The sequence below is a fragment of the Takifugu rubripes genome, chromosome 19, assembly GCF_901000725.2.
Source record: "Takifugu rubripes chromosome 19, fTakRub1.2, whole genome shotgun sequence".
Lineage (NCBI taxonomy): Eukaryota > Metazoa > Chordata > Actinopteri > Tetraodontiformes > Tetraodontidae > Takifugu > Takifugu rubripes.
The window spans coordinates 14939801-14967670 of NC_042303.1; the positions used below are offsets into that span (position 1 = coordinate 14939801).

At 45.1% G+C, this 27870-nt stretch overlaps 2 protein-coding genes and 1 long non-coding RNA gene across 4 annotated transcripts; 2 read left to right on the forward strand and 1 right to left on the reverse strand.

Annotated features, from left to right (window-relative positions):
• Positions 1 to 379: 379 nt before the first annotated feature.
• myl2a (myosin, light chain 2a, regulatory, cardiac, slow) lies at positions 380 to 2379 on the forward strand. Its single transcript, XM_003973575.3, has 7 exons — positions 380 to 523; positions 841 to 933; positions 1284 to 1359; positions 1455 to 1559; positions 1655 to 1733; positions 1803 to 1851; positions 2017 to 2379. Exons 1-7 carry the CDS (start codon positions 521 to 523, stop codon positions 2119 to 2121), a joined length of 510 nt encoding a protein of 169 aa, XP_003973624.1. The 5' UTR covers positions 380 to 520; the 3' UTR covers positions 2122 to 2379.
• Positions 692 to 6680, reverse strand: LOC115246820 (uncharacterized). The gene is made up of 2 exons (XR_003885893.1): positions 6547 to 6680; positions 692 to 1082 (listed from the first exon to the last, which is right to left on the reverse strand). It is a non-coding gene; the product is annotated as an uncharacterized lncRNA (long non-coding RNA).
• LOC101070146 (paxillin-like) lies at positions 5788 to 27026 on the forward strand. 2 transcript variants are annotated; one of them, XM_011614216.2, is made up of 11 exons: positions 5826 to 6074; positions 17454 to 17614; positions 17831 to 17916; positions 18122 to 18261; positions 18356 to 18551; positions 18645 to 18786; positions 22868 to 23026; positions 23221 to 23394; positions 24169 to 24250; positions 24387 to 24535; positions 24624 to 27026. In XM_011614216.2, the coding sequence occupies exons 1-11, from the start codon at positions 6062 to 6064 to the stop codon at positions 24888 to 24890; spliced, it is 1569 nt and encodes a 522-aa protein (XP_011612518.2). In that variant the 5' UTR covers positions 5826 to 6061; the 3' UTR covers positions 24891 to 27026. The 2 variants fall into 2 exon arrangements, with proteins under 2 accessions (XP_029682239.1, XP_011612518.2); XM_029826379.1 differs by lacking the exons at positions 22868 to 23026; positions 23221 to 23394; positions 24169 to 24250; positions 24387 to 24535; positions 24624 to 27026 and adding exons at positions 19257 to 20396; positions 21267 to 21542; positions 21681 to 22858 and having other exon boundaries at positions 5788 to 6074.
• Positions 27027 to 27870: the final 844 nt, after the last annotated feature.

The window sequence follows — 27870 nt, forward strand, 5'->3', positions numbered from 1 at the left end:
TGAGCGTCCAACGGCCAATCTATCGAGGATGCATGTTGGTTTCTTTCACACAAATGAAACTAAATGGAGGGAACTTCTCCAGGGTGACACGTTCCACTCCCAGTCATGGTCCTGGGGGTGCTGCTTTGGAGTCACAGTGGTGGAGAGTCTTGATGTGTAACGGGGTTGTGGCAGGTGGCCTCCACCTCAATGCCAGGGCTGAACCTGACCACACCCTGAAAGAAGCCTCCGGATGTCCAAGCCCAGTCCACGTGATTTCTATGCCCAGCGCTCCGCACTCTAAAACATTCTTTATTTTAGCCAGTGGGGGGTACGGGTGGGCACTACAGAGGGGGGTACGGGTGGGCACTACAGAGGGGTGTATGCCCTACGACGCATCATTTACCTGCCACTTCCTAAACTGGACATAGTTTATAAATATCATCCAGTAGAGCCAAGGGTTGGGATTACAAAAGGCTTCCCACAATCTCCCCATTGTTCACTGGTACCGTTGGTGGACTGACCTCCCAGCTGCCCAGCCATGGTAAGCCTGCATGAGTGGCACTTTATTAAAAATTGTTTTACCAGTGCTTATTTGTGAATCCACTAACCTTGCAGTGATTTTTCCTACACTGATAACCATTCAGCTATGTGCAACGTTTCCTGTAAGGAGTAAATAATGATGCAATGATGGGCTATTTTTCAACCATGTACATTTTCCCAGTTATTGGCTTTAATAAAGTACCTTAAGTTTAAATAAAATCAACCTGTTTTTCTACATTTTTGCCCACCGCACTGTTTTTGACACCAGATTTGCTTAAAGGTGGATCAATTGTATGTCTGCATCATTTGTCCCAAAAGGCCCCCAAGAAAGCCAAGAGGAGGACGGCGGAGGGAGCCAACTCGAACGTGTTCTCCATGTTTGAGCAGGCGCAGATCCAGGAGTTTAAGGAGGTGAGAGCTCCTCGGCTGAATTTTTGTGCTGCTGCGCGTGTTACGCGTTTTTCCATCCACCCGTCCCAGCGTCCTCCGCGGTCCCGCTCATATTCTTCCCTTTATCGCTGCAGTATGTCCACCTGTCTCCGTCCCGGCCTCCTCTCTGGCTGCGGAGAGACATGTGGAATTGCTGGTATGAAATTCAGACGTCCAGCTAGTGTCATCAGAGATTATTAGACTGCAGAGCATGCTGGGTTAAATCCTGGGGGGGGCACATATAAATACAATTCCAGATGGCCTATAAAGAGAACACATAAATTATGGAGGGAATAATTGTCTTTGTTATCTTAAAATGTGGTCTCTTGTAGGCCTTCACCATCATGGACCAGAACAGAGATGGCTTCATTGACAAAAATGATTTGAGGGACACTTTTGCTGCTCTCGGTCAGTATTTGAGAGCGTTTCTTTTTTTTAAAAAAAATTGTTTTTCTTTTGGTTTTAAAACATTGATGGCTTGTCTTGTCTGCGTGCCCCAACAGGACGTCTCAATGTCAAACAGGAGGAGCTGGACGAGATGCTGAAGGAGGCTCCTGGTCCCATCAATTTCACAGTCTTCCTAACTATGTTTGGCGAGAAGCTGAAAGGTGAATAAATGTGGACTGTAAATACCCGGAAAACTGAAACCGGTTCTTATTCTCCACACGCATGGGTCTGGATCTGACGGGCTTCTTGTATCCAGGTGCTGATCCAGAGGAAACCATTCTCAATGCCTTTAAGGTGTTTGACCCAGAGGGAAAAGGAGTCTTGAGGAAGGACTAGTGAGTGGCTCAGCTCTCTTAAATCATTACACAGTGCTGGATTCTAATAATTAGTATTCTGTTTCTCAGCGTCACACAGATGTTGACAACACAAGCAGATCGGTTCTCTAAAGAAGAGGTACATCATCATCCTCATCCTCATCATCCTCATCATCATCATCATCCTCATCATCATCATCATCATCATCATCTACCAGTTTATTCTTATGTGTGTCCACAAAGAGCTGCTTTAATGCTGACAGACATGTTTGTTGTTAAACTCTGTCCCTTTGTCACTGCTCAGATGGATCAGATGTTCACTGCCTTCCCCCCAGATGTGGCTGGAAACCTGGACTACAAGAACCTGGTTCACATCATCACTCACGGAGAGGAAAAAGACCAGGAGTGATTTTATTTTGTGGCTTTTTGTGCCCTGGGGAAGATTCATAATGGAAGCTGGTGTATTTTTGTTGGCTGCATTCTCTCTGCACAGTTCTCACTCCTGAACACAGGAAGGTCAGAGCAGAAGTTTCTCCTCCAGGCCTCACAAACGGACGTTCAAGAGCTCAAACACAGCCAACCCTCTTCAACAGCCGATGATACTTTTATACACTCAAAAGCTGCTGCAGCTTGAACATGGTGAAATAAAGTTTTGAGAGAAGCCAAACTCGTCTTTGGGGGTTTATTTCTGGAAAGTCTGTCTCACCGGCTCACCTTTTGTATCCAACTTAGGGTGTGAATGCACAGCTGGTGGTCCCCTGTATCCCCCGAGATCAGTTGGAAATATCTGTGACGTTTGTGTGTGTTAATGTGTTTTGCTACTGAAACACATTAACTGGGGGCTTTAGTGAAGAAATGCTCTGCTGTTATTTTGGTCCCTCCATGATGGCAGCACTGTAACTCTAGTCTCTGGGCACAATAGGACGACACTGAGCGGTCTGTCCACGCCACCTGCCAGACCTTGGCTCTGGTAATTAAATCCCTCATTGATCCAACTGGGCTGGGGCCTGAAGTATTGACTGTTAAGGTGGGACATTCTGGGAATGGTGAAAAGCTCAGATCAACTGAGGCATTCAGGCTCACATCATTTGTCCTGATTTAACATGGGGAAGGGGTGGTGGTGGTGGTGGTGGTGGGGGGTGCTTGTGGGTGAGTGCTGTATTTTTACAACAATAGTTGAACCTGATGATAAATGTTGGATCTTCTCTGCTTTGGCACCCATTAACCTTTACTATGCAAATGTAGTAGCTTACTGCACGTGTTAGGTGCACGTTACCCCTGAAACCCACTTAATTTAGGAATGGGTGCACTGGTTTCTATTTGGATTGTCCAGTTTGGAACTCAGGTTTAACCAATAGAAGACTGGAAATACATTCAATGTGAAATTATTTATGATCACAGGACATCACACTCATGTTGTTATACGTGTTCTACTCCTGAGAGTGGGTGCTCTGTGGCTGTATATAACATCTTTGACAAACACCGGAACACTGCAACTACTAAACATTCTTGAATGAAATCAGCTCTAACATTCCCAACAAAGATATGGAGTCTTCCATTATCACCATTAAACAAGTCTTTGGGGCCTGCCTGTGCCTGACTTATGCTGTCAATAGTCTCCTGCTGACACCTACAAACATCTATAGCAAATTAACCTCCCCAAAAACAGATCTGGCCAGACCAGGGGGCTAAAGAATTCTCCTGCCTTGTCTTGAAGTACACAGAATTATCTGTATATTTTGTATCTCAAGATGGTAAAGATCACATATTCTCTATAGTCCACAGACAGATTGTTGGAAGTAAAGTTAGATCCATGCTGTTTCCTAGCAACAGATTGTCTGGTACAAACCTCGTGTCCCTGTGATCTCAGCTTTATAAGAGCAAAAACAGGGCTCTGTCACCACACAGGGAAATCTAATGATCTACTTTCCATGAAAACCTTTCTAAAAATGTGTTTTCCTTTATATTTATACATAAATACTGGCACAATTTTCCCTGCTGTTTGTTTAAATGACACTTATATATGTGGAGCAGAAAAGGTTTTCCTAAGAATCCATTTAGACACGTAAATAAATGCAGTCAATGAATGTCAGTCAGCTTTCAATAGTCTCTGTCTTGTCTGAGCAATTACAGCATTAATTAGAAGGAAAAAGCAATAATGGACTGATACATGAAGCAAGCATGGTGGCTGCAGAGCATGAAGTGGGCCTGAGATGAAATAAAGGTCTCAAACTGAAAACTTTGCCTTAAAATACCATTCCTCAACAAGGTGATTCCACCCTCACATTTATAGAGAGGAAAAAACAGTAATGCCTCCCACCAAAACACCCTGTAGAGATTTATTTTTTAAATTAATTTCTGACTGTGCGTCATTCCTGTAATGTAGATGGACCCGGTGAGTCATTCAAATCGGAGTCTTTTTTATATTTTCAGGTATAATTTCTTATTACATGACTGTGGAAAATTGACGCACGAACGCCCCTTAGTGGTCATTCAAACGCAGTAATACATGCGATTGACCAATAAAATCGAAATATAAAATCCCCTGTACACCAGAAACGGAAGAATAATAACAGTTTCAGTGATAAACAACTCATAAGCATGTATGTGCTGTGAAAGGCCCCCATCAAATCCTGTAATTTTATCCCTGCGCATCGTGTAAATCCCTGCAGGGTTGTTACAAAAAGGTCAAACCAATATGGCCCTTTATTAATGCGCCGAGGTCGCAGCTATTGCTGCTGACAATGAAATTTCACTGTAATTTAATTACATTTCTATGAACGTTTAGTCTGTATTGGCCATTAAAAAGCAATTGATGATTTTTTTCCCCCTTTAGTGAGAAAGGCCAGTAATTTCAGGCCAGCGAGCAAAGGTTCATTGCTTTCTGCTTCACTTTACAACCATTTTAAAGTCAGTTCTCATATCTGTAAACCATCACCCGGTTCCCTCAGGACTACTTATTCCCGCTGCTCCATCCTCTGTCGGCCTTGTTGCACCGTCGCTCATTTATTTCCCCTCCGATAACATTTCCTGCCCAACCGGTGAAATTTACAGCACATTTATCATGACCCAGAGCTGACACATCCGTCCTTCCCCAGCATGATCTTGTATTAAAGTTATAACAATCCACTTTGAGTTATTTTGGGGGGGAGGTCCAAAGCCTTTTCCAGCTGTCCTTTCCTTCTCGTCGTCCCTGACAACCTGATTTATTTTGAAACAAATCTTGATATAGTGTAGGTTTAAATTCTTTAAATGCTAAATTTAATAATCACCTTCATGTTTTTCTGCCCTTTTCTTCTGCACCACAGAGCTCAGATCTCTTCTGCTCCCCACATTTGTGCTCCTTTTTCTTTTTATTCATTCATGCTCATCCTCACTGTGTTTTACGTCACCATAACATCAGCGTGTTGAGGTTTTGCTGATGTTAGCCTTAATGCTCTCATCTGCTGGACCATCTTGTGTTCACTTTACCATCATGCATATCGGTCCAGTTAAACAAAGCCCTTTGCTATGAACTAAATATGTGCTACATGTTACAAATTTTTCAAAAATGCACTATCCCCATCGGTTTAAAAAACAAAAGAAAAATCTTTAGCATTAACAACAATCTATTAAACTAACCAACTTGCATCTGGTCTCAATGTAGTAAAATGCCAAACTAAAAACAACTGTTGCATTTTATTTATTACCAATAATAGGATGCCAAATTTTTTGCTGACATAATTTATGAAATGCAGCTGCAACATAATTGAATGATGATGTTGTCCGCCTATAGCCGGCGCTGATGCAGGCGAATGAGTTTGCAACAGACTGACTTTTATACGGAAAGTCTCTAGAAATATTAGCTACTTGTAGTAGCATCACTTTTGTGAAGCTCTGTAGTGCACGTTTTCAAAAAGCAACGACTTGCTATTTTGCCTGGGTTTTTTTGCCTTTAACACAAGTGATTGTTTGTGGTCTGTTACATATAATACAATGGATATTTTTCCGTTTGGGAATAAATTAGTAGCCTACTTTACAGTATTTTTACGCAGAATAAAGTGCGGCGCAGGTTTGTGCAGTTCCGGGCGCTGCCGCTAGGTGTCGCCGGTCCTCGTATGTAGGCAGGCAGGAAGGCAGGGCTGGACGTGGACGGTAACGCCGGGGGGCAGGAGGGTAGGAGGGTAAGTGTGTGTGCTTGTAAGTGTGTTTGGGGTTGGTCGAGCCAGCACGGGAACTTGAAAACTTGATCACCGTCAACGAGGGAGATCTGAGGTTAGAGTTTGGCGACCGGGGAGCTAAACCAGCTGCTGCTGCTGCGGTCGACGGAGACGTTCTGGTCCGGCTCCTTGAAACGATTTCCGGCCAACATGGATGATTTAGGTAAGTTCGCCCGCCGTGAACGCAACACTTCCACGGCGCGGGAGTGTTTTAGCGCAGCGTGGCGATCCCGGCCGCGGAGCGAGTTCGCCCCAATGATCGCCTTTGTGTTGATTTTAGTCACAAATGCGGTTTTTTGGGCGCACTCGGAACGGGAAGGTGAAGTTAAACAGGTTCTACTGAGACCACCGCGACATTACTTGTCCCGAAAGGCCCCGCGGATTGACGAAATCACCGGATTCAGACTCGTCGCCGTAATTAGCCCAATTAATGCTTTTCCTGACGAAATTAGCCAATCAAATTTGGCTGGAAAAGCACGGAAACCCCTCGGTTGGTCAGCGGTGGGCAACGAGAACGCCTCATAGTTCCTATACGCCAATTAACGGAACACAATAGGCTGGAGCATGGCTCCTTTAACTTTTTCATGCTCAAAAGTAGTACATTTATACAGATTTCACCATTAGTTATTACTCACCCATGCTCCTCTGCAGTTCCCATTACCTGGGGGTAATGCAGGTTGAGTAGTGCTAGCTAATTGCATCCTCTGTAATCCCATTTAACGCCTCCATTCCACTTATCTCGTCCTGAAATCCAGCTTTGGCTGATGGTCACAGGGCTGTATGAACCCAGAAGAGCTGCTCTGTCTCTTTGAATTAGGACACAGTTGGTGACAGGAGAAAATGTACTGCTTGAGGGCCGGTTGTGATGACATGGAGGGTTTGGAGAGCTCAGCGCAATGTCACCGATGCACTCAAAGAACCCAGTCTTCCTCTTTTAACAGCCTCCTCTTGAAGTTTATAACTGCATGCATCACTTTTTGTGTGTTGACATCAGTGTGGCAGGTTCTCCAGACATCCCAGCGTTGGCAGGTGTGCAGCTTCATTACGAACTGGGTTGTATCTTGCAGGGTTTTGTAAAGATTCGTATTGTTTGCGCCCATTTCTGACAGTTTTAAAAGGCTTTGACTTTCACCCTAGCAACTGTTCAGTTATGTTTAGCATCTGTGTGTGTGTGCGTGTGTGTGTGAGACAGCGTCAGGTTCATTGGAGGCCAAAAAAACAAGCTTCATAAACCCAAACATGATGAATATCTTCCCAAAAGCCTTCGGAGCTCCAGCTCTGTTAGCAGCAGGTGGACGCAGAGATAAAACCCCTGTGTGTCCCCCTCCGTGTGTGTTATATCATTCTCATACCAGACAGGAGGGATCTCTAGCTGATTCCTCACTGCGTATTAAAGGGACACATTAAAACGTAATTTCATACTCGTTTAATCCACAGTGGGAGACCTGGATTTGTGGCCATTTTTTCAGAATCCGAGGCCGCAGCGAGGACGTTGCGCCTGCGAGGGTGCGGACGCCCCAAGAATGTTGGTTATTATATATCCAGTCAACATTTATGGAGCCCCTTCTCAGCTTTCGTGGGCCAGGGGTTTTCTTAAAGTAGCTGCTTAAAAAAAGCCCGTTGCACAAGCCCGCGTTATTACCGTGTTGTGCAGTTGTAAAAATCTGTCATTTTAGGAGGGACTTGTATTGATGTTTGTGTGAAAGTGTCTTCCAGTTAGAGGAGGATCCATGGTGTGTGCCTGCTCATGTGCTCGTGATGAATGCATTAATGCATTAATGCATTAGCGATAGCACAATATTTCCAAAAATGCTGCGTGAATCCACCGAATCATATGGCAGAGCGCCCCCACCCTCATAGGGTGTGTTGTTGTTGGTGATGTTGGTGTGGGAGTCTTAAACCTCAGCTGCGCCTCCCAGGAATCTCCGCCCGGAGAAGTGAGGCACTTAAGGAAGCCCTCCACCTCGGACCCCCCCCCCCCCCCGAGAGGATAACAAAAACCTCCGTGTATTTTTAGCAGAGGAGTCCTGACACGCTGAGCCAGCAACACCTAGAAACCCTCCACTGGCCGGCAGATATCTCTCCTCTTCTCTCTCCATCAAGCGCCCGCCGCCACCGGCAGGTTCCTCTCCTTTAGAGTGGGGGGGCTGTTTTCCCCAGTTGTGTACATGCTCAATTTGCCGGCGCTTTCTTCCGGACCGGACCGGCGCTCCTCGCATGCGGGGCATCGGAGTGGAACAGCACCACATGCACATCTTTGTGCCGCAGCCAGAATGTATCCTCCTTTAACAAGGCACAGCCCAGGCGTCTCTCTCTCCCCCCCCCCCCCCCAAACCCACCATTTTGGTGGTAAACTGCCAAAAAGCTGCAGGCTGCAATCTATTTACACTGGATTTGCAGGGGGGGGGGCAGATTGGACTTGGCAATTCCAGCCAGTGGTAACATTTTCCGTCAAACCGGTGTAATGGTTAGCGCGTTTGTTCTCGGTTAAGGTGTGTTCTGCAGCAAACTTTGATCGACCCCTCCCACCGGTTATCAGGGCTGCCTTCTTTTCGCTCCACTGATCTGGGCCTGCTCCAACAAGACATGAATGTCAAACACTTCCCGCAAAGTTAACTCTGCTTTACGGACTCTGAGCCTCAGTTCCTGCCAGTGTTTGATGCTGATTTCTACAAATATCAGACCTGTTTTCCGCATCCCCCCCCCCCCCCATTTCTGCCTTTGTAGCATCATTTGAAGTGGAGTGATCCCCTCTGGTCCTGTCAGCATCTGTTAGAAATGGAGCCCTTGGAGTGGGTGCGTGGGTGTGTTTTTTTGAGTTCTGATGTTCCCCGCATATGCAACCGTGTCTAAATTTAGCCCGGGTTATTGTTCGCGTACTAGAAACATCAGTGCCGACAGGTAATGTGAGTATTTGTCATGTTCTCTATTTAACTGTAAAAGGAATGTTAGTGTCTCTCTGGCCGTTTTTTAACAGTTCCCCTTTTTTAGTCACATAGCTGCTTCGATAAATAGTTTCATCTCTTAGAAATGCATATATATCAGAAAAAAGAATGTAATAACACTGCTGCGTGCTGAGAGCATGTATGATTCACGGTAATTACAGTATATACTCTGCAACTATGCTGAAGTTTGGCCTGCAGCGACTCTTTCATATTTTCTGTGGCATTTATCTTGCTAACTAAATCCTTCTGAGCATCACATGTGCATTATACTTTAAAGACTACAGTGGCAGAACCCTGCGATGATATGCAGATGTATGGCAAAGGTCCATGTAATATTTATTGTGATATGTATCTTTCACGTGTTCGTACTGTGATTATGCTGCACTGCTACATGCTAATTAGCTTCATTCTCACATAGGGAAGCATCTGTTCTACTGACACAGGTTACTTTTGGTTCTTTTGTAGCAGGAACTGAAAGCCACCCTTGTGTTGGTCACAAATTGCTCGATGGATCATTTTTAGCCTTTATCAAATTTGTTAAATAGCGCACTGTATGTAATTAAGCCTTTGATGAGGAATGCATATGGAAAAACGAGGCCGTACTCCCTCCAGTGGGGAGCACAGACCCCTAAAGCTTCCTGGTGAATGTTCCGAGCTGGAACTGCAGCCCCCTGCAGCTCGGGGATAACTCAACAATAAATGTCAGCTCCCTCGTGGCTGCACATGCATCCAGAGTCTTTGTAGCGTCTCAAAGAGGGAGCGAATTTCTTGTATCTCCTCCAGCACTCGTCCATCTGTTAGACTTTAAACAGCGAACGCTGCGGGGCTCTGAAACATATGGTGTTGACGCTCACGCACGCCATCTCATCCCCTGGTGCACGCACCCCATCAGAAGCCACTAGTGTGAACAGACAGCACAGAGGGGAAGCTGACTAAACAGTGACGGCCCCACGCTCGGGCGCTCTATCTTCTCTCATGGGCGAAACCGTCCGCGACAGCATCCTGCCGGCTGGATGGGTTGTGCTGCTACTGAGCTGCGGTTTGTGTCGAAGCTGCCAAAAAACACAAAAGTTAGACCCATGAGAATTGCAATAAAATGGGATTTTTGGTTCGGCGCGTGTGCCAGTCATGTTGTTGCTGGCTGATACATGTTTAACGACAGGAAGTGCCCTCTGTGACTTCTGTGTTCTTCTTTTGCGTAGATTTCCCCCCCCTCCAACCATCAGAGTAGCTTGTTAAGACACCACAAACGTCACTTTTGTCATAGGAACTTGTGGACATGGTGTGTTCTTTTTTTTGGTGTGTTCTTTTCTTTGTTTTGCTTTTTGTCATATTTTCTTCCTGCATTTATTTTGTGGGCTTCATTTTAAGAAGAAATTAAGATTTAATGGAGTTTTTTTCCCCAGCTTTTCCATTTAAATTAAGGTGCTCTGGTGGTATAAATTCAAGAATTTTGGGTGCAAGTCTTTGCTCCTGTACATTCTGGTGCCTTGAATGGTTCTATTTCAGATGACCTCCATTCCAGCAGCACTGTTTTGAGAGTAAACAACCTTCCGGAGGGATGTTTGGTCTATTGAAGTCACCTCATGACCCCTTTTTGATGCACCCGGCTATTTGTGTCACCCAACGTCGAGCTCAGCAGATGAAGATCTTCATCTGTAACAGCTTTAGGCAACGGCCCACGCATATTAGAGTGTCCCGACGCTAAAATACAACACGTGCCCGTGTTCCAAACCTGTATGTGGAGATGAAAGGAGCCATTGTTGACTGTGAAAGTGGCACTTATGATGGTTGCTTAGGGCAACTCCAGGCTTCTTTTGCTCCCAAACTGGCCAAATCATAGCTGCAACATTAAGAAATCATCACATTCTTCCTTTTGTTCACATTTCAGTTTAAATTTAGGAGAAACGTTTGTGCAGCCCATGTAAATGCTGTACTTTTGTTTAATGTAGCGCCCAAATAGGGCGGCTCTTGGAAAGCAACTACAATGAAGAGAATTGAGTTAGCATGTGAGCAGGGGTGTGTGTGTGTGTGGGGGGGGTGACTTCACTGATGTGGTTTATTAGAGAGAATCATTCAGCAGCCAAGGAAGCAACTGTAGCTAAAGACAGCTTTGGGTCACCAGGGTACCTCTACGGAGAAGTACTGGGAGCTTTTTTGATTTAAACAGAGAAGATCTTTCAACCACGACCACCTGAGTCACCATTTCTCCACGGAACCATTTGGCCTGTGATGTTGAGCTCATCAACCCTCTCCCACATCCTCTTTTGTGTGAAGTCGCCCCGGCGGAGGGTCACAAAGAGCAGCTTGTTTCTAGCGCCGTGACCTACTTCAACCCATAAAACAGAGAGAATCAGCAGAATCGGGGGAAAACCATCGACCGGCCTCTCCGGCCCTCACACATAGGATGTGGTTTTAGCACCTAAGTGGCTCACAAGTTAAAGGTCTTTTTTGAAAGTTAATCATTTGGGTAAAACCAGTTTGTTTTTGGTTCAAAACGTTAGTGACCATCGGTGGCGTGGGTTATTATTTAATATCAGAAGTAATTTCCCAGCATGTGTAGGCTCTGTAGCTCTCCTCAGAAGTGTGAGAGAACTGCTGAGAGAGGGCTGAAATGCTTTCACAACTGGTGGAAGCACACGGATCCTTAAAATAACCACAGGGCCGGCAGGATAAGCCACAGCAAAAACTTTGCACCCACAAAATATTGCAGGTTTCCTCTTTAGGACTTTCACCGTGGGCAGTGGGAAAGACGAGACGTGAGGGGAAGCAGCGTGGGAAGAGGGTGGCGACTTTGCCATCTCACTGTTTTCTGGAGTGTTTGTCAGCTGGTGTTTACGCATTTGAAATCCTTTAATGGATGTTTGCGGTTATTTTGCCTAGAAAACATGGAAAAGAATACAAATTTAAAAGTGATCTGACTCCGTACCATTGTTTGATTCACCTCCATCTCTGTAAATTCAGCCTCACACCTGTAAATGTGGAAGAAGAAACCATTTAAAGTGAGATTAATGTCTTTTAGATTATAAATTACTCTTCAATTCAAGCCTGTTGAGGGATTATTGGCTCAGTCTGCAACATGAGGAGGGTATATTAGCCCCACTTGATGGCTGCACGCTTCAGTTTCTATTTGTGTTTGAGGTCAAACTTTCATTACTAGATAGAAAATGTGTTAGCTTGAGAGGAAATGAATGTTGATGAGACCACAGGTCTGCAACTGCTATTCTTAAACTGATCCTCCATCCTCGTTAGAAGCCTTTTGGGTTCCAGTGCTTATTAAAAATGGATAACCCCTAATGACTAATGAAATAAGATTGAGGCATTGCTTAATTTAGTTCAGATTAGGGAAATGACTCTCCTGTCTGGAGATCAAAGGTAAGGTTTTCTAATGAGCATCGTCCTAACGAGGGATAAATAAACGTGACTCATTAGCAGCCTCGCATGCAGGTTCCTCATTCTGCCTGTTTGGTGTGTGAAGAAAGACTGTTAACTCATAAAGATCTAATTAATGAAGGGTTTAAATGGAATGTGTAGATGATTTACCTCTTTTTTTTTGCCCTCCATTTTGCTTTGGTCTTGATCTGGAAACTGCTGACAGGAAGTGATGGTGAGGAACGTTCAACAAAGGCAGTAATTAAAGTCAGAAGGATGAGCTCATGCACCAACAACCTAACCACCAGCAGAGCCTCCACCTCAGGACGCTGCTGCTATTTAGGTTTTCATCGATTTGACATAACTTTATGATGGCAAATGTGAATTTCTACGTTTGTGCGTCCTTAATCCCAATTCACATCCCATTTCAGACGTCTGAACAGTAGTCGTAATCGTTTTTGCGTGGAGCAAAGGATGCTGGGTAAGCGCTTTTACTTTGCCAGTTAATTGCAGGGGTTGTTTGTGGTTCCATCTCTCTTTTAATAGCATCTGTGGTTGTGGAGCTCCATTGTTCCTGACAGCCAGCACGGGTCAATAATGCTCATGTAACGGTCTACAGTACACACTATAGACTGTTTGGGTGGTCTGAAATGTTCTGCTGTTGCTGGGATGTATGACCATCCATCAGGCGCTGAATGTCTCCTCACCCCCAGGTCAGGGTCAGACATAAATGTATTTATAGTGGGCCCAGACGCCTCGCTGTGTCTCTGGTATGTGCGCAGTGTAGCCGAGAGGCACCTGTGTGCGTCGCTGGGCTCCCAGTCGTACCTGTGTGTTTCCGGTGTCATTTCATTCAGTGTGCCCATCCAAGCGCTCCAAATCAAAACCAGCACAGCTCGCCTGCTGTAGAACACCATCCCACGGGGGGAGGAAAGAGCACGGATGGGTCCACGTTGTCCTTGAGCGGAGGGATTCATCATCTCGGTGATGATCTGTCAGCTTGCATAAATGTGAAAGTCCCCTTGTTTAGTGTGGCTGCTCAGGCAGGATGATAATGGAGGGCTGGGTTGTTTTTTCTTCACATATTTTCTTGAACCTTCAGATTTTTTTCACTTCTTCACTTTATCGGCCTCTGTCTTATCACTCTGTCCGATCCAGCTGGTGCAGCACATATTTCTCTTCGCTTTTTGTTTATCTTGGGTTTTCAAGACGAGCTGTAGCACGTTAGGAATTCACATCAGCAAGCTTGCACCTTTCAGAACATTTCAGAAAGCGAGGGGGGGGAGGTCTGAGCCTCGAGAGATGCAGGGCATTGGTGTGGGTACAGAGCAGGGCATGTGTGCTGCACTGACCGTATGACTACTGATATACATTCGGTTTGCGTCAACTGGTATTTTGGTCAATGTCTAGGCATGTAGGGAGCCTGCAGATAAAGCCTGCTCTGTAGGCTGTACCAGGCTTTAGGAGAAAGGGGCCAGGAGCTACTCAACAGCACCCCCTTCAGGTCACTGATGGATCTACAGTCACTCCTAATAAGCAGCTACCAGCACGAATAAACAGCTGTGATTTGATTGTCTTTTGTAATTGCAAGAGTGACTTTAAACAATGGCCCTGTCTCCAGTCCATCCAAATGTTATTTTGATTTGCTCCTGCTTTAACACCGTCTCCTCTGTTTGCTGCCTCACTCTTCATGTTTACATGTTTTCCCTGCGTACCCCCTCCTTAGAATTCCATTTTGCGTCAAGGTTTTAATCCCTTCCTCTGCCGCCACAGTCCTCAAGCCCCGTTTCTCTCTCTCTCTCACTCTTTCGTGTAATAAGCCACATGTGGAGCGGCGTTGGTGTAATTAAAATGCACACCATTCATCAGGGAGGAAGGGAGGCTCCTTAATCTGCATCAACCCACATTCTTGCCTCAGAGGATTTGCCTGCTGCTCCACACATACACACAACTCCTGGTTTCACTCGCCATCTCTCTCGTCACTCCCAGTGCCATTCCTTGCCGTCAAGCTGTGCGCTGCCATGTCGGATTTAGCGCTGGTGACATGGAATCCAAAAGAATGCTGGTGCTTTTTTACTGGTTTACAAGGGGGTAAATGAAGATATTGTGAATGTGGAATGAATTTCTGATCCTCTTTTTTTTGTCTTGTTCCACATTCGTTCCATAACGATACACTTCAAATGTACTTTTAAACCTCTTGCTTCTCTTTCCTATTCAGATAAACACTTGGACGACTCTTCTAAGTTCCTCATTTCATTGTAGTTCCATTTTTGGTCAGTGGGGAGCTAGTCTGTGCTCTGAACAGTCTTGTCATGGTATGTTCCCTTGGCAGGGGAAGCTGACACACCTCTGTGTGTTTATGAAGCCTGCGGATGGGCCACAGCATGCCGAGCACGCAGCTTCAGCCCTTGATGGTGCTAAATTCTGTATTTTAATTGCAGCTCATGCTGACTCTGATGTTTTTCAGAGGACTTCAACTTTAAGTTTGATTTTGATGCAAAAAATCTCAAATTTTAAGCCTATCCTGCAGATTTCAGCGTATGTAACGCAGCTTAGCTGGTGGAGTTCTATTCTGAAGCTGCAGATTCTTTATAACAGGGTTAAAGCCAGTTCACTTCAAGAAGTCATTTGATTAAAATCTCTTGTGTAAACCATCTGGACTAACATCTGTTGACTGAGGTCTCCACCAGCTGCAGTAATGCTTTGTTCTGACAGATATGAGGCAGAGATGTGCCAACATTTGATTTATGGGCTCTTCCAGAGAAGCATCTGATGAAATCTGTGTGTTAGCGACGCCACTTTTGTGACCTCGGCAAGGAACTCTTTAAAGTGTCATCTGCAAAAATCATCGTCGTCGGTGTGACAGGCTGTTCGCATTACAGTCTAATTAAACGCACTCGACACAAACTGTCGAGACTGAATTTTCTAAAAGCACTTTTCACCCCGTGACGCTGTGCTGCGGACGCCCTTATGGTGGGAATTGTTGCACAGTAAAATTCACAGCTTGTCCCTTTTTAAACAGGAAACTTTGGTGTGTGTTCACAATTTTGGTAACTTCCCCTTCTCCCGGAATGGAACAGATACTGTTATTCTGAATGTGCCTGGCAGTTTTCGAGTGCTGTTCTGTAAATGGCATTCTGCGCCGTATCTGTCCCGACACAATGAAGCTCTGTGGAATGTGTTTGGGCTTCTCTGTCCAGCTCACCATCACAAGCATGTCAATCACGCTTTCTATGTCCGTGCGACGTTTGATCGGGTGGATCAGGTGTTGATCCCCGTGCCTGGTGGGAAATGTTGCAGGCAAACGTTACGCCATTCATCATTTATTGTGTTAGCGGTGTGTTTGCTGACAGACAGTGTGGAGGAGGAGCGTTTGATACCTTTATATACCTTTGTGATACCACTCCCTCCGTGGGGCATGCCTCAGTCGATGAAAGCGTCATTGCTCTCGACTTTCCTCACTTCTGTGTCGCTTACATCTCCTGTATCGTGGTCAGAGCGCCCCAGGAGGATCCTCCTTCATTCATCGTTTGCGTGAGTTAAGATCTTTTCCTCTAGCTCTTTTCCTCCCTCTCCACACCCTCAAATCACATTTCTGCTGTTCTATAGACGGTTGTACCCCCAGCCTCTTACCCCCCTCCTCTGCTGATGGTAGAGTTAAGAAAAGCAGTTCCTGCCCAGCAGATAGTTTTGCTTTTCCTCTTCCTTTACTCATTTTTCCATCTCCCACTTATCTCCTTTCTTTTTAAGGGTTACCTCTGACCCTCATATTTACTTAGCTCTACATGCTTCCTGGCTTTTCGGATTTCCAGTTTTTTTTCACAATATTGTAAGGTTAATTAATTTAACAACGTTTGAAAACCCTTCCTTGAAATTCAAAATTCTGTTTTGATCCTATCAAGGTTTCTTCCCTGTTTTATGAATTATGTGCTGGGGAATTAACAATGTCTAAGCAGTTTTTTCTTTTCAGTAACCCTAGCAGTCTACCTGTCATATTGTCCTTGAGCAAGATGCCAAACCTTAAATTATTTGAGGGTCAGTGTCCTCGTTGTGTAATTATGTCTGTAAGGGAGTGACTGCCACTGCTCTGGGCATTACTGTCAATGGTTGTAGAGATCTGTGGTGTAAACGGTGTTCCGTGATTTTAGGAAGGCTGGTAGGTTCATATATAATAAAATAAGCTGATTCTCTGCCTTACATTACCAGATACAGTTCTCACAGAAGTTTAATAAATTGAAGGTTTTGTTGTTTTAGGTTTGAAACCCTGCAGGAGAAACTAAAAACTGCTGTGGTGAGTGAGCATGCAAATAGACGCGCAGGTACTCAGAGTCTGTGTTCTTCACTGAATCCCCCTTAATATGGTGAGCCCACTACCTTCTGCATTGGACCTCTATATTAACGGTTGTTTTTGGCCTGTGATCCTTCAGAAATGGTAATTGTTGGTGCTTGAACAGTAAACGCGGGCATGCGTGACCTATTTGCGTACCAGAGTGGCTGTTAGTCCGAAGACGTGTTAGATTGTGCAGACGAGGGTCAATGATTAACCAAAGGAGTGGCCGTGACGACCTGCATGATTCAACTTTTTCGACTCCACCAAGGTTTTTGTCGTGGTTGCGAAATGAGCTGTAATGGTTTAATCCGTGTGTGACTGGCGATGAGTTGCATGTGTGCGGTGCTGTTTGGCAGATACGTCTGACACTGACAGGGGTCCAACTGGTCCTCTAAAATGTCCCCAAATGTCTCCAATAAATGTTTTTAATATTGTAGTGTTGGAAGGGACACAGTAAAATACCTGACAGTGTTATGTCCAGTTTAACGGTTTGTTTTACATGTACTTTATGCTCAACTTGACTTTTATGATAGGTTATTTCATCGTTTCCCAGGAACCAGAAACAAACCCATCCTGAATCCCTTTAGTTGGTTTCATTTGTGGGTGTAAGGGTCAACTTCTTTGCTTTTAGAGTTATTAAAAGTAAAATTATATTTGCATTATGAAAATATGCAGTTACTTTGTCAGCATTGTGGTGGGTGTATTTTCTGGAAATGTATCAAATGAAATAAATGATCTAAAATTAGACCGTGCGCTTCGAGTACTATACAGTGTGTTTAGATTTTTAAAAAATGACCTGCTACAAAGTATTTCACTCTGATCTGTCTTGTTATGGTCATGTTAGAATCGCCATGACGATTCAAATATGTGAAGTCTTTGTTTTGTGTTTCCGTAGACGCTTTGTTGGCTGACCTTGAGTCCACCACCTCGCACATTTCCAAGCGTCCACTCTTCCTGTCTGACGACGCTGCCTACTCCTTCCCCGTTGGAGGTCAAACCCAGCAGGACATCTCCCCGCTGACTTCCTCTGAACAGAACGGGCTCGATGAATCGGAGGTAAATCTGCAGGTTTTGTTAGGACAAGCTTTATTTAACCAGGTGAAAACCTTGTTGGGATTAAAACCATTTTGTTGAGATTAAAACCGGCTTGAGTTACCAAGAGTGAGGAGGATGACACAGCATCCTCCTGCACACTCGCATCCTCCTGTACAGCTACACAGATAGTTGTTGAACCAGTCAACTGAACATAACTTACCACCTTCTGTTTCTCAGTCATTCAGCTCAGCTCAGAAAAGTCCCTGGTCTAGAGAGAGCAGCAGTCCACCCCAACCCATCGGTGAAGAAGACCACGTATACAGGTTATAAATAAATGACAAAACTCAGCCTCAGCTGCACCAAATATAGATATTTCATTAAAGGATAAACAATTGGCCTGCTTCACTGACCAGTAAAGGAGAGTTTTTGACTCATCTGTGAGCCAGTAATCTAACAAATTACATGTTTACCCATAGAGCCTTTTAGTTGCTTTGAAATATTGATGTCGTCTATCTAAACTCTGTACAGTTTCCCCAATAAACAGAAGAGTAGCGACTCTGCCGCTGTTGCCATGAACTCGTCGTTGGGTAACAACCTGTCTGAGCTAGACCGCCTGCTGCTGGAGCTCAACGCTGTCCAGCAAAGCACCCCTGCCTTTGCCACAGAAGGTGCACGCCGTTTTACCATCACTACTGTAAATATATCTTCACCTGATGTGCAGTGAATGGTGCAGTGATGGAAGGAATGTGTGTTTTGCAACAGAAGAAGCAGCTCCTCCACTGCCTTCGAGCAGCATCATCCACCAGATCCAGGAGAATGGCGTTTCTTTTGCAGGCAAGATGGCGCCACCCACACTAGAGAAGCCCAAACGTGGAGTAGCAGGCCGAGTTACCGAGGACGCACGGCCAAGTGTAGAGAGCCTTTTGGATGAGCTTGAAAGTTCTGTTCCCTCACCAATGTAAGCAGCAAGTCCCTTAATAAGGACCTTCACATTAACATCTGCCAGTAGTGTCCATAAAGGTAGTTTGGGTATCCGCTCCTCTTATTTTAGACCTCCACCGTTGGCTGTGCTGGACGCAGATGCACCAGAGGAAACTTCCACGCAGCAACAGGCCAGAATGTCTGCCTCCTCTGCCACACGAGAGCTGGATGAGCTCATGGCGTCCCTGTCTGACTTCAAAGTCCAGAGTAACGTGAGTGGCTTTCAGTGAAGCAGTTACATCGATATACCTGTGATGGGTCGTATTAAACTCAACCTGCTTTTATTTTTGAAATAGCAACTAATTCCCATGAAATGCAAAGACGTTTGGGTAAAGCTGTGCCATGCATGGCTTAATTATAGTTATACAGTTTTGCACCATCAGCACGCATTTACGTCTATATTTGCAACATCAAATAGAATATTCTTTTTTTTTTATCTCTAAAACATGTTAAATCATATCTAGTAGTACTAACTTGCGTCCAACTTGCATTTTCAAATTTCCCCTTGTATTTTAGGCACCTTGAGAAGTATTAGGCTCAAGTTGTCGTAGACTCCTGCTATTATTTGCGTGTAACAAAACCCTTGGGACGTCTCCTCAAAGTGTCTCTTTCTCTTCTCTCTGCTACTGTTTGTCTTGTCTTCCTTTGGATTTTGTATCTTTACATTATACAAACCATTCAGTCTGGTTCTCAGTTGTCAGTCAATCAGGACTCTGTGGAGTTCTCCAGTTTACCAGTTGACCAAGCACCAACTATCCCGTCAACAGAGCCTAATAAAGCTTTAGAGAATACTCCAATCAGTACCTCCCTTCCTTTGGAACTCCACATAGATGAAGATGGCTGTTCAGCACTCAAATCAAGTAGTTCCTCCGTAGAGGTTACATCATCCAGGAGTTTTCAGCACTCAGAGTTGCATAAAGTAGATGACGGCAGAAGTGTTGTCTCTGAGGTTTTCCATGTGGAGAGCTTCAGTGTGTCTCACACTATAAAGCCACCTTGTCACTCAATTAGCACTGAAGAGGGCTCTACTACAGTACCCAAACCTTCCAGTCCACTGCTTACTCCAAACAGCCCCAGTCCAATTCCCAAAGGCATCAGTCCAGTTCCAGCCTCAGATGTCCGGAGTTCCGTAACCATACCAAACAATGCTGGTCCAGACACGGTTCCCAAGAGTGCCAGTCCAGTGCCACTACCAAGACTATCGAGTCCAGTTCCAAAGATTTCTGATCCAGTGTCGATACCAAATGTCTCAAATTCAGCATTTGACCCCAACGATCCTAGTCCAGAAACATTGACTAAGAATACTGGGCCAGTTCTGCAACCAAGGCCCCCGAGTCCTGTAGCTGATCCCAACAGTGAACCTGTAGTCAGAAGTCCAGCTATGGTCACCAGAAAAACATACACATTCACAGGCATCAACAGTCCCACGGCGTCACCTGTTCAGCCGGTGGTTGTACGTTCAAAAAGCCCCACTTCCCCTCCTTCATACAAGCAGGGAAGTGAGGTTTTAGACCTAACATGGCCACGCAGGGATCCATTATTGGATCAAGCCTTAGGCAAACTTCTAAGCGCTGATTCCACAAGCTTGAGTGAGAACCAGCCACCTGTCTCTGTGATCTCTGGCGATGAAGACAGAGCTTGGGATGAGGAAGACGGATTTTATCCTGATTTCAGTCGCGAAGGAACCCTGACACCCATGACAGAGTCCAGCTGGATGGATGAGTGTTTCACCCCCTCCACCTGTCCCGGAACACCAGACGCAACACTGGATTTGCCAATGCAGCAGCCCTCCGCCGTCGAGCGACTCTCGGCCTCTGGCCAAGTAGGACAATCGCTTTGACTCTCCCAAAATAAGCCTTGACATAAAGTTGGAGGCTCTCGCCTTTCCATTATTAGTCCATCTAGCTCAAATATTACCCACCTCTGACTCTTTATATAATTTGGTCCACCATTGTGCATCTCAAGTTACTGAACAAGCTTAATTTGGGAGAGTGGCCCATCACCATGCACACAGATGTGTCCGAAAACACAATGCCTTTGAAATCGAGGGCTTCCTCTGTGTTTGCGGTGTGTTGCATGATGTGTTATTGCACAGCAGTTGCATAATTGCTCCCCCGTTGCTGATGTTGAAAGCTTTGCAGGAAAGATTTGCTGAGACTTGCCTCAGATGAGATTGCTCTGTACTAGTCACGGGGGCCTGGTCTGTCATGTTTGCCAAAACTATTGAATTGGATGCTATCCCCTCAAAAAAAAATCACTATTTATGTCGGGACATTGTGACGGTGGTTTTTGCTAATGCACACATCTGGCATGACTGTATCTTCTGTACAAGCAAAGGATGTTGCCCCTTCAGTATTTGTCTTTGGCACACACTCGTCTGAGAGCATTTTTTGGATTTCCCGTGTTTGTGTTCAGTTATTCAGCATGCCCAGACATCGGAGTAGCTTGAAGTGGACTTGATGAGAGCTGTAATGGAAAGTTGTGAAATGTTTTGCCAGTAAATAGAATGACCAGCCTCACAGAGCTGCACAGTATTTCCATGAAGGTATTTGCTGGCGCCCGTTCTTGGGGATTTTGATTGAGGCCTGTTGTCTTGGGTCTGTTTTGCTTGTGCTTCTGAGGCATCACGGACTTTTCTGGCGAATGACTCAACCCCAGCTTCCAACGCCTCCGTATATCATCTACTTTCCAGCTTAAGTCAGTTATCCGCCGTACCAAAGAAACCTCGAACGTGCATCCGATGTACAGAGAGGGAATGTTGCGACGTAAAATGGGGCCGATCATTGTGAATAAGAGCAACTCCCAAGACCGACTCATCGAGGAACTGCAGGGGAAGCTGGGAATTGGCCGAACGGAGCTAAACGCGCGGCGTAAGCGAAAGCCAGAGGACTGGCTGACAGAGGGGGTCATCGTTGTGTCCAATCCGCAGCGAAAACGAGAAGAAGGTGCCGACACTGCTGTGGCTAAGGTAGACTAGAGAAGTGCACCCCGGGAGCCCCGCCGAACATTTTCAAAACTTTCTTTTCCTTCATTCTAACCTCTGTTTTCCTATATTATCTGTCTCCTCTCGTCTCTTTGCTGTGTCCTCTGTTCATTCTTTCCCTAGATTGTTCTCCCTCCAGAATCTCCTGTCCCTCAGAGAAAAATCCTCCCTGCTCCACAGTCTCCCCCACCCCCCAAAAAGCCACCCCCGATCAAGCAGACCCCTCCGCCACTACCTCCTCCCCCTCCAACCCCTCCCCCGCCTCGTGAACCTTCACCTCCACCACCACCCACGGAGCCCACGCCTCCTCCCAGGGAACCCACACCTCCACCTGCCCAGCCCTCTCCATCACCTAGTCCCGCTCCCAAGCCCATCACCCCACCTCCGCCTCCTAAGGTCTTTGTATCAGTGGGTTGTCAGACCGAGTTTGATCCCTCCTTCCCACCACTGCAGGCACGGTTCAGCTTTCCTCCTTATTAGTCTCGTACACACATGTTAAACTGTTGTTTGAGTGTGACGATGGGAATGCAAATCCCAGCAGGCCCCTTTCCGTCATATGAAAGGTACTTTGTCTTGTCGTCGGCTCTATTTTCGATTTTCTTCTGTTGCTACCGAGTTTAGCAAGTAGCCCCTTTGTCCGGGATCCAGTCTGTTCTAGTTATGAGCGATGCTGACATTTAGACTTCAGGGAATGAGCCCCCTTGCTAAATCTGACATGTGATGGCGCCGAGGACTGTGCGTTCAGAGGGCAGCGGAGAATTTAGGAGCTTAGAGGCAAGAGAAGCATAACCCCCATGCTCCTTTCACACTAACTGTCCTGTCATGCTCAGGAATGAGAGGCTTCCAGTGCTACTGAAATGTGATCTGCCACACGACAGCACATTTACCACTGCAATTATAGCTCCTCCCAGTGGACTGGATGTTTTTTGAGTACGAGTCACCTTTACAACTCTGTTGCACCATGGACTTTGGGGAGAAAATATTTCCTGGATTTCTGTGAGGACCTGGCGCTCTCTTCCTGTGGTTAGCTTTAGCCAGCCAGCTCTGCTATTCAGCACTATCAAGTCCTTGAACCATTAGAATGATTTTGAAGCTGTTATTTCAGATGGCTCCATAAAGTTGCTTTAAAAGATTAGAGGTCAGTAGATATGTCATTAAAAGTAAAACAACACTTGCTTGTGATTTAAGAACTCAATGACAAACTTCTCTCTAAAATATTGGCTCTAGGAGGTCTGTTCTGGTCTTCTCCCAGCCTTCATCTGTCTGCATCTTGTACTGATGACACTGTGGTCCTTTTTTCTCTCCATCAGATCCAGTGCCAGGGAAAAGTCTCCCCCACTGGTCCTCCAAAACCATCGAACAAACTGGATAACATGCTAGGAAGCCTGCAGTCAGATCTCAATAGACTTGGAGTCCAGACTGTTGCTAAAGGAGTCTGTGGAGCATGCAAGAAACCCATCGTTGGACAGGTGAAATTTTGAAACCGAAGTCTACCACTGGCATCATTTTAGATCAAGCATTCCAGCTCATTTGTGCAAACCAGCATGAATTTTTCCAATTTGGACTTAATAAACTGACTCATTGTATCTTGATGAGCAGCAGCTTACCTTAGAGGATCACCCAAGAGTTCTGCACGCGATAACATGCTCTGTCTCCAAAACAGGTGGTGACTGCCATGGGCAGAACGTGGCACCCCGAGCACTTTGTTTGCACCCACTGTCAGGAGGAGATCGGCTCCAAGAACTTCTTTGAGCGGGACGGGCAGCCATACTGCGAGAAGGACTACCACAACCTGTTTTCACCCCGGTGCCACTACTGTAATGGGCCTATACTGGATGTTAGTAATGCACACTAACGCCAGCATCCTCATACACTTATATACCGTGGGGAATGTTTATTTATTCATAACCTATAAACCCTTAATGGAAAAATCACTGTTCATTTGTTAAGCAGACTTTGGCAATCAAATTAGCAGTCGTCTCGTGTTCAATCATGCCCCATTACTCGCCGTTGTTGTCCTTTCTCATGTGAACACTCAGCCTTATCATCACAGGCACCTGTAGACGTTAACACACACCAGAACCAAATGGGGCACGTCCTGCATCCACCTATAGAGAGAAAACCTGTGTGGGCATTGCTCTCTTGTTCACCATTTGTTTCTGAGTCTTTCTTTATAATTGTTAAGAAATGTTATATATAGCTGCTGGATTGTTTTAACATTAAAATCGTTCCATTCCTCTTGGAATTTTAGATCTGAATTGGTGCACTGCGCCGCCTGGTGGCAGGAACAAGAATCGCTTGTAACATTTAAAAAGGAGGAGGGGTGTAAAAGAAAATCTATGATGCAAGCATGGATATCCTGATTGTTTTAGTTAATTTTATGTGAGCAGCACAAATTTGTGCCTGTAATCACTAAACGTTCAGTTAGTGTTGCTTAGGAAAACTATCAGGGCTGAAAAGCATGATGTCACAGCATTCCAGTACCTCCCCCGCAACCTCTGCAGATCTTGTCTGCCCTCTCCTGGTTTCTGACTTTTTAATCTGTTAATGAACATCAGGGAAGAAATGAACTCTTTCTCACACATCTTTTTGGATTGCTCTGGTTTCACAGAAAGTCGTGACTGCTCTGGACAAGACGTGGCATCCAGAACACTTTTTCTGTGCTCAGTGTGGATCCTTTTTTGGAGTAGAAGGTACGGACCCAAACAGAACTGTGACTGAAATGTGTTGGCGCGTTGTGTGTTTATTGGGTAGTAGAGCATACATGTTTGCTGGGCTGAGTTGGTTGCTTCATACTAAACGAGCCTTTTTGTGTCTGTTGACCTGAAGGGTTCCATGAGAAGGATGGAAAGGCGTACTGCAGAAAGGACTACTTTGACATGTTTGCCCCTAAATGTGGCGGCTGTGCCCGCGCCATCCTGGAGAACTACATCTCTGCTCTCAACTCACTGTGGCATCCCGAATGCTTCGTCTGCAGGGTGAGCCACTCGGATCTGCCACTAATGCACCGGCACTCCTTCCTTAACCCATCGCCGTGAATTCTGCAACTTTTTCTGATTCTTTTAGGAGTGTTTCACACCATTCATCAACGGCAGCTTCTTTGATCACGATGGCCAGCCCTATTGCGAGTCGCACTACCACGAGCAGCGCGGCTCCCTGTGCTCCGGCTGCCAGAAGCCCATCACAGGCCGCTGCATCACAGCCATGGGCAAGAAGTTCCACCCCGAACACTTTGTGTGTGCTTTCTGCCTCAAGCAGCTGAACAAAGGCACATTTAAGGAGCAGAATGATAAGCCCTACTGCCAGAGCTGCTTTGTTAAACTCTTCAGCTAGGCGGTGTCTTTGTATGGGTGTGTGTGTGTGTGTGTGTGTGTGTGTGTGTGTGTGTTTGTGTGTTTGTTTTTTCTTAATGTGGGATCCTCACAAGGGATGTCAGTGCTGTCGGGCCAACATTTTGAGTCCCATAATGTTGTCATTAAATTCTGTGGTGGAGACTTAAGTCAACGGTCGGTTAGGCTGAAGCTGCACAAATAAATGGCCGTCAGTCGGAAAGGCGCCACAGAAAAGCCACAGAGTCTGTTTTAGTGTGTATGTAGCAATCAATCACCCGCAGAATCCATATTACCTGTCCCTCTCATGCTGCCAAAAGTGAACAGGTCCTGAAGACGGTATCTGAGCAGCAGATTGTGGGTGCGTCCTCTGGAGCTGTTCCAGAATGGTATTTGTGATGTGGTGTGCTCATTGTGACTCCATGTTAGTGCCATCAATTGTCAGTGGTATAGTGGATCAGTATACTTTTTGGACTTCATATTTTCCATTAAAGCTGTTTGCAAGTGCTCGACCGAGCACAACATTTTTAAATATATTTGATCATGCGCATCGGAACACGACAAGGCAACGGTATCATGATACAGTCATGTCAAAAATAGACCACGATCGCGGATTTGTGGGCGGTTGAGCCATCATTCAACTCGTTGAAAAACCCGAGACCATCAGAGATGTTTTGTGAAGCCCTGGTCTCCTCCCTGATCGTGAATAATTGGTGGTAAATGCCTCCAGAGTGCATGTTCACCCAGTGTGTCAGTGGGGTTTTAATCCTGTCCTCTCCACCCTCTGCTAGACTTCTGAGTTTTACTTGGAGTTTCCTTATATTGAACACAACTTGTAGCCCCTGTGTGTGAGCATTTCTAAGCATAAGGGTCACATGGAGCCCTGTTCTTACTGCCCCATCACAGGGCGAAACCCTGCAGCAAATGGTGGTTTATGCAGATATGAGACGGGTGCTTGATTGCATGGACCATGGAGAGTTGACTTGGACAGTTTTACAATGTGTCAGATGTGCCGTGCTTGGCCTGAAAAATATGTATTTTTCTATTTTTGGAAACTATCGTGGCACCAACAACCAAGAGAACGTACGTGCACACAGGCACACCGGCGCAGCAGGCCGGCCTCTGGACGGGTCTGTCCTGAGGCGCATTTCTCTGTGGTTCAGATGTTATCTACTGCTTATTTTTCTACTTGCACCATGAAAGGTTCTCAGAGTAGGTTACATTCACCATTCACACCATTGATTTTGTTTTTCCTGTTGCAGTGATCTTTTTTTCTGCTACACATTTGAATAACTCGGTAATGGTGAAAACGATTTATATATGAATTAAATGTACCGGCGATCCCGAGAGTTAAAGCCCACAGGAATTTTATTATCCTACTGCTGTGTTCCAACACAATATATTAATGCACAATAAACTGCATTTTTCTTTCTTTTGTGAATTTATGTACATATTACAACTGATTGGAGGCTTAAAATCGTTTAACTCTGTTGACAGAAATATACGTTAATGCTCATTACTATGCAAAAAGAGGTGCTAATGGCACCTTCCCATTTTAGGAATTCAACTCAGAGAAAGTATTTAAAAGGTTTGATTCTTCACTCCTGCTGGGTGTGTTGGCTGGTCAGAAATCATCTTTAAACAAACCTGGTGTCAAACTTCTGTCCAAATCTTCGTAGTGACTGATTTTTACCTTAACTGGAGTTGCTTTTGTGATTTGTCAGGTTGAATTTTTGATCACTCGGTGTGCCGGGACTGATCGGTGTCCACAGAAGTTTTACTCTAGTGCCAAACGTGTCAGTGCAATAAGGTCTTATACACTGTGGAGTTTGCTACGTGCATCGTGACTCCAGACACAAACGTTTACACTGTATTAGACAAGCCAAGGAAGAACTACACTCAGCAGACAGAACAGCATCAGATTAACAGGACGTAGCAATTTTGACCCATGTTTAACTGCTCAAAGATTTGCTTTAATAGAATATAAAAGAAGAATTTAATAACTAAACCTTGCTTTATAAATGGAGACGTTTCTGTGACCATTTACCATTTAAATATGAGCCATGTTTTGTTTATTTTGGTGTAAACCTGGATATCTTAATTGCTGCAAATAAATACTTTATTTCTGGCATTCATCAAATGTGGTCTTTTAATATTTATTTTGCAATTGACATCTGTGCTTATCCAAAAATAAGATTGACTTGGAAAAATGTTTAGCAGAATGGACAATTTACAAAATCAGATAATTTAAATAACTGCATGAATATACTACCCCTCACAAACCTCCGAGAGGTAAGAAACATACAGGAAGAGATAATGAACCTAATCGGATTACCTCTCACAAGCAGCTCATTACAATTATAACAGCATTCAGAAATCACAAAACAGCAAAGTACTTTTACCATTGCATTGCATAGACTTTTAATATTCTATAATGTATTAAATGCTCTTGGAAATCACATAAAAAAGGCACCAGAAAAGGTTGCAAGGCTGCTGCCAGCAGCACCAGCTGAACTCCATTCACTTCTACCAGAGAGTTAAGTTAACACTGAAGTGCAAAACTGTTTGGTCTTTGGATTCATTAGCAATACATCCCAGAAACACAAAGGCAGGACAACACATCTCTCTGGTAGGGAGGGATTAACACCCGAAGTCTGTATCTTGTCAGGATTCTGAGCCTTTGAACGAGCACAGGAAGATCTGGATGGCTGTCGAGAATCTCCAAGATTTCCAGATCCTGTAGTTGGTGAAGGTCTAAGAAGTTTTTTTCGGGGACGTGTGCAAAGCGAATCGCGAGCCTTTTGAGCTTCGGAAATAGTTTTGGGATCTGAGATACATTGACTCCCAGGTGTGAAGGCCAGGTGTCCAAGTGCAGACGCTGTAAATTCGGTGTCTGTGCTGCTACAGCTACCATGTCCTCTAGGGAAAACTTTGATATACGCAGTGTCAGATCCATCAACGTGGCTGGAATGGAGGCCACATAT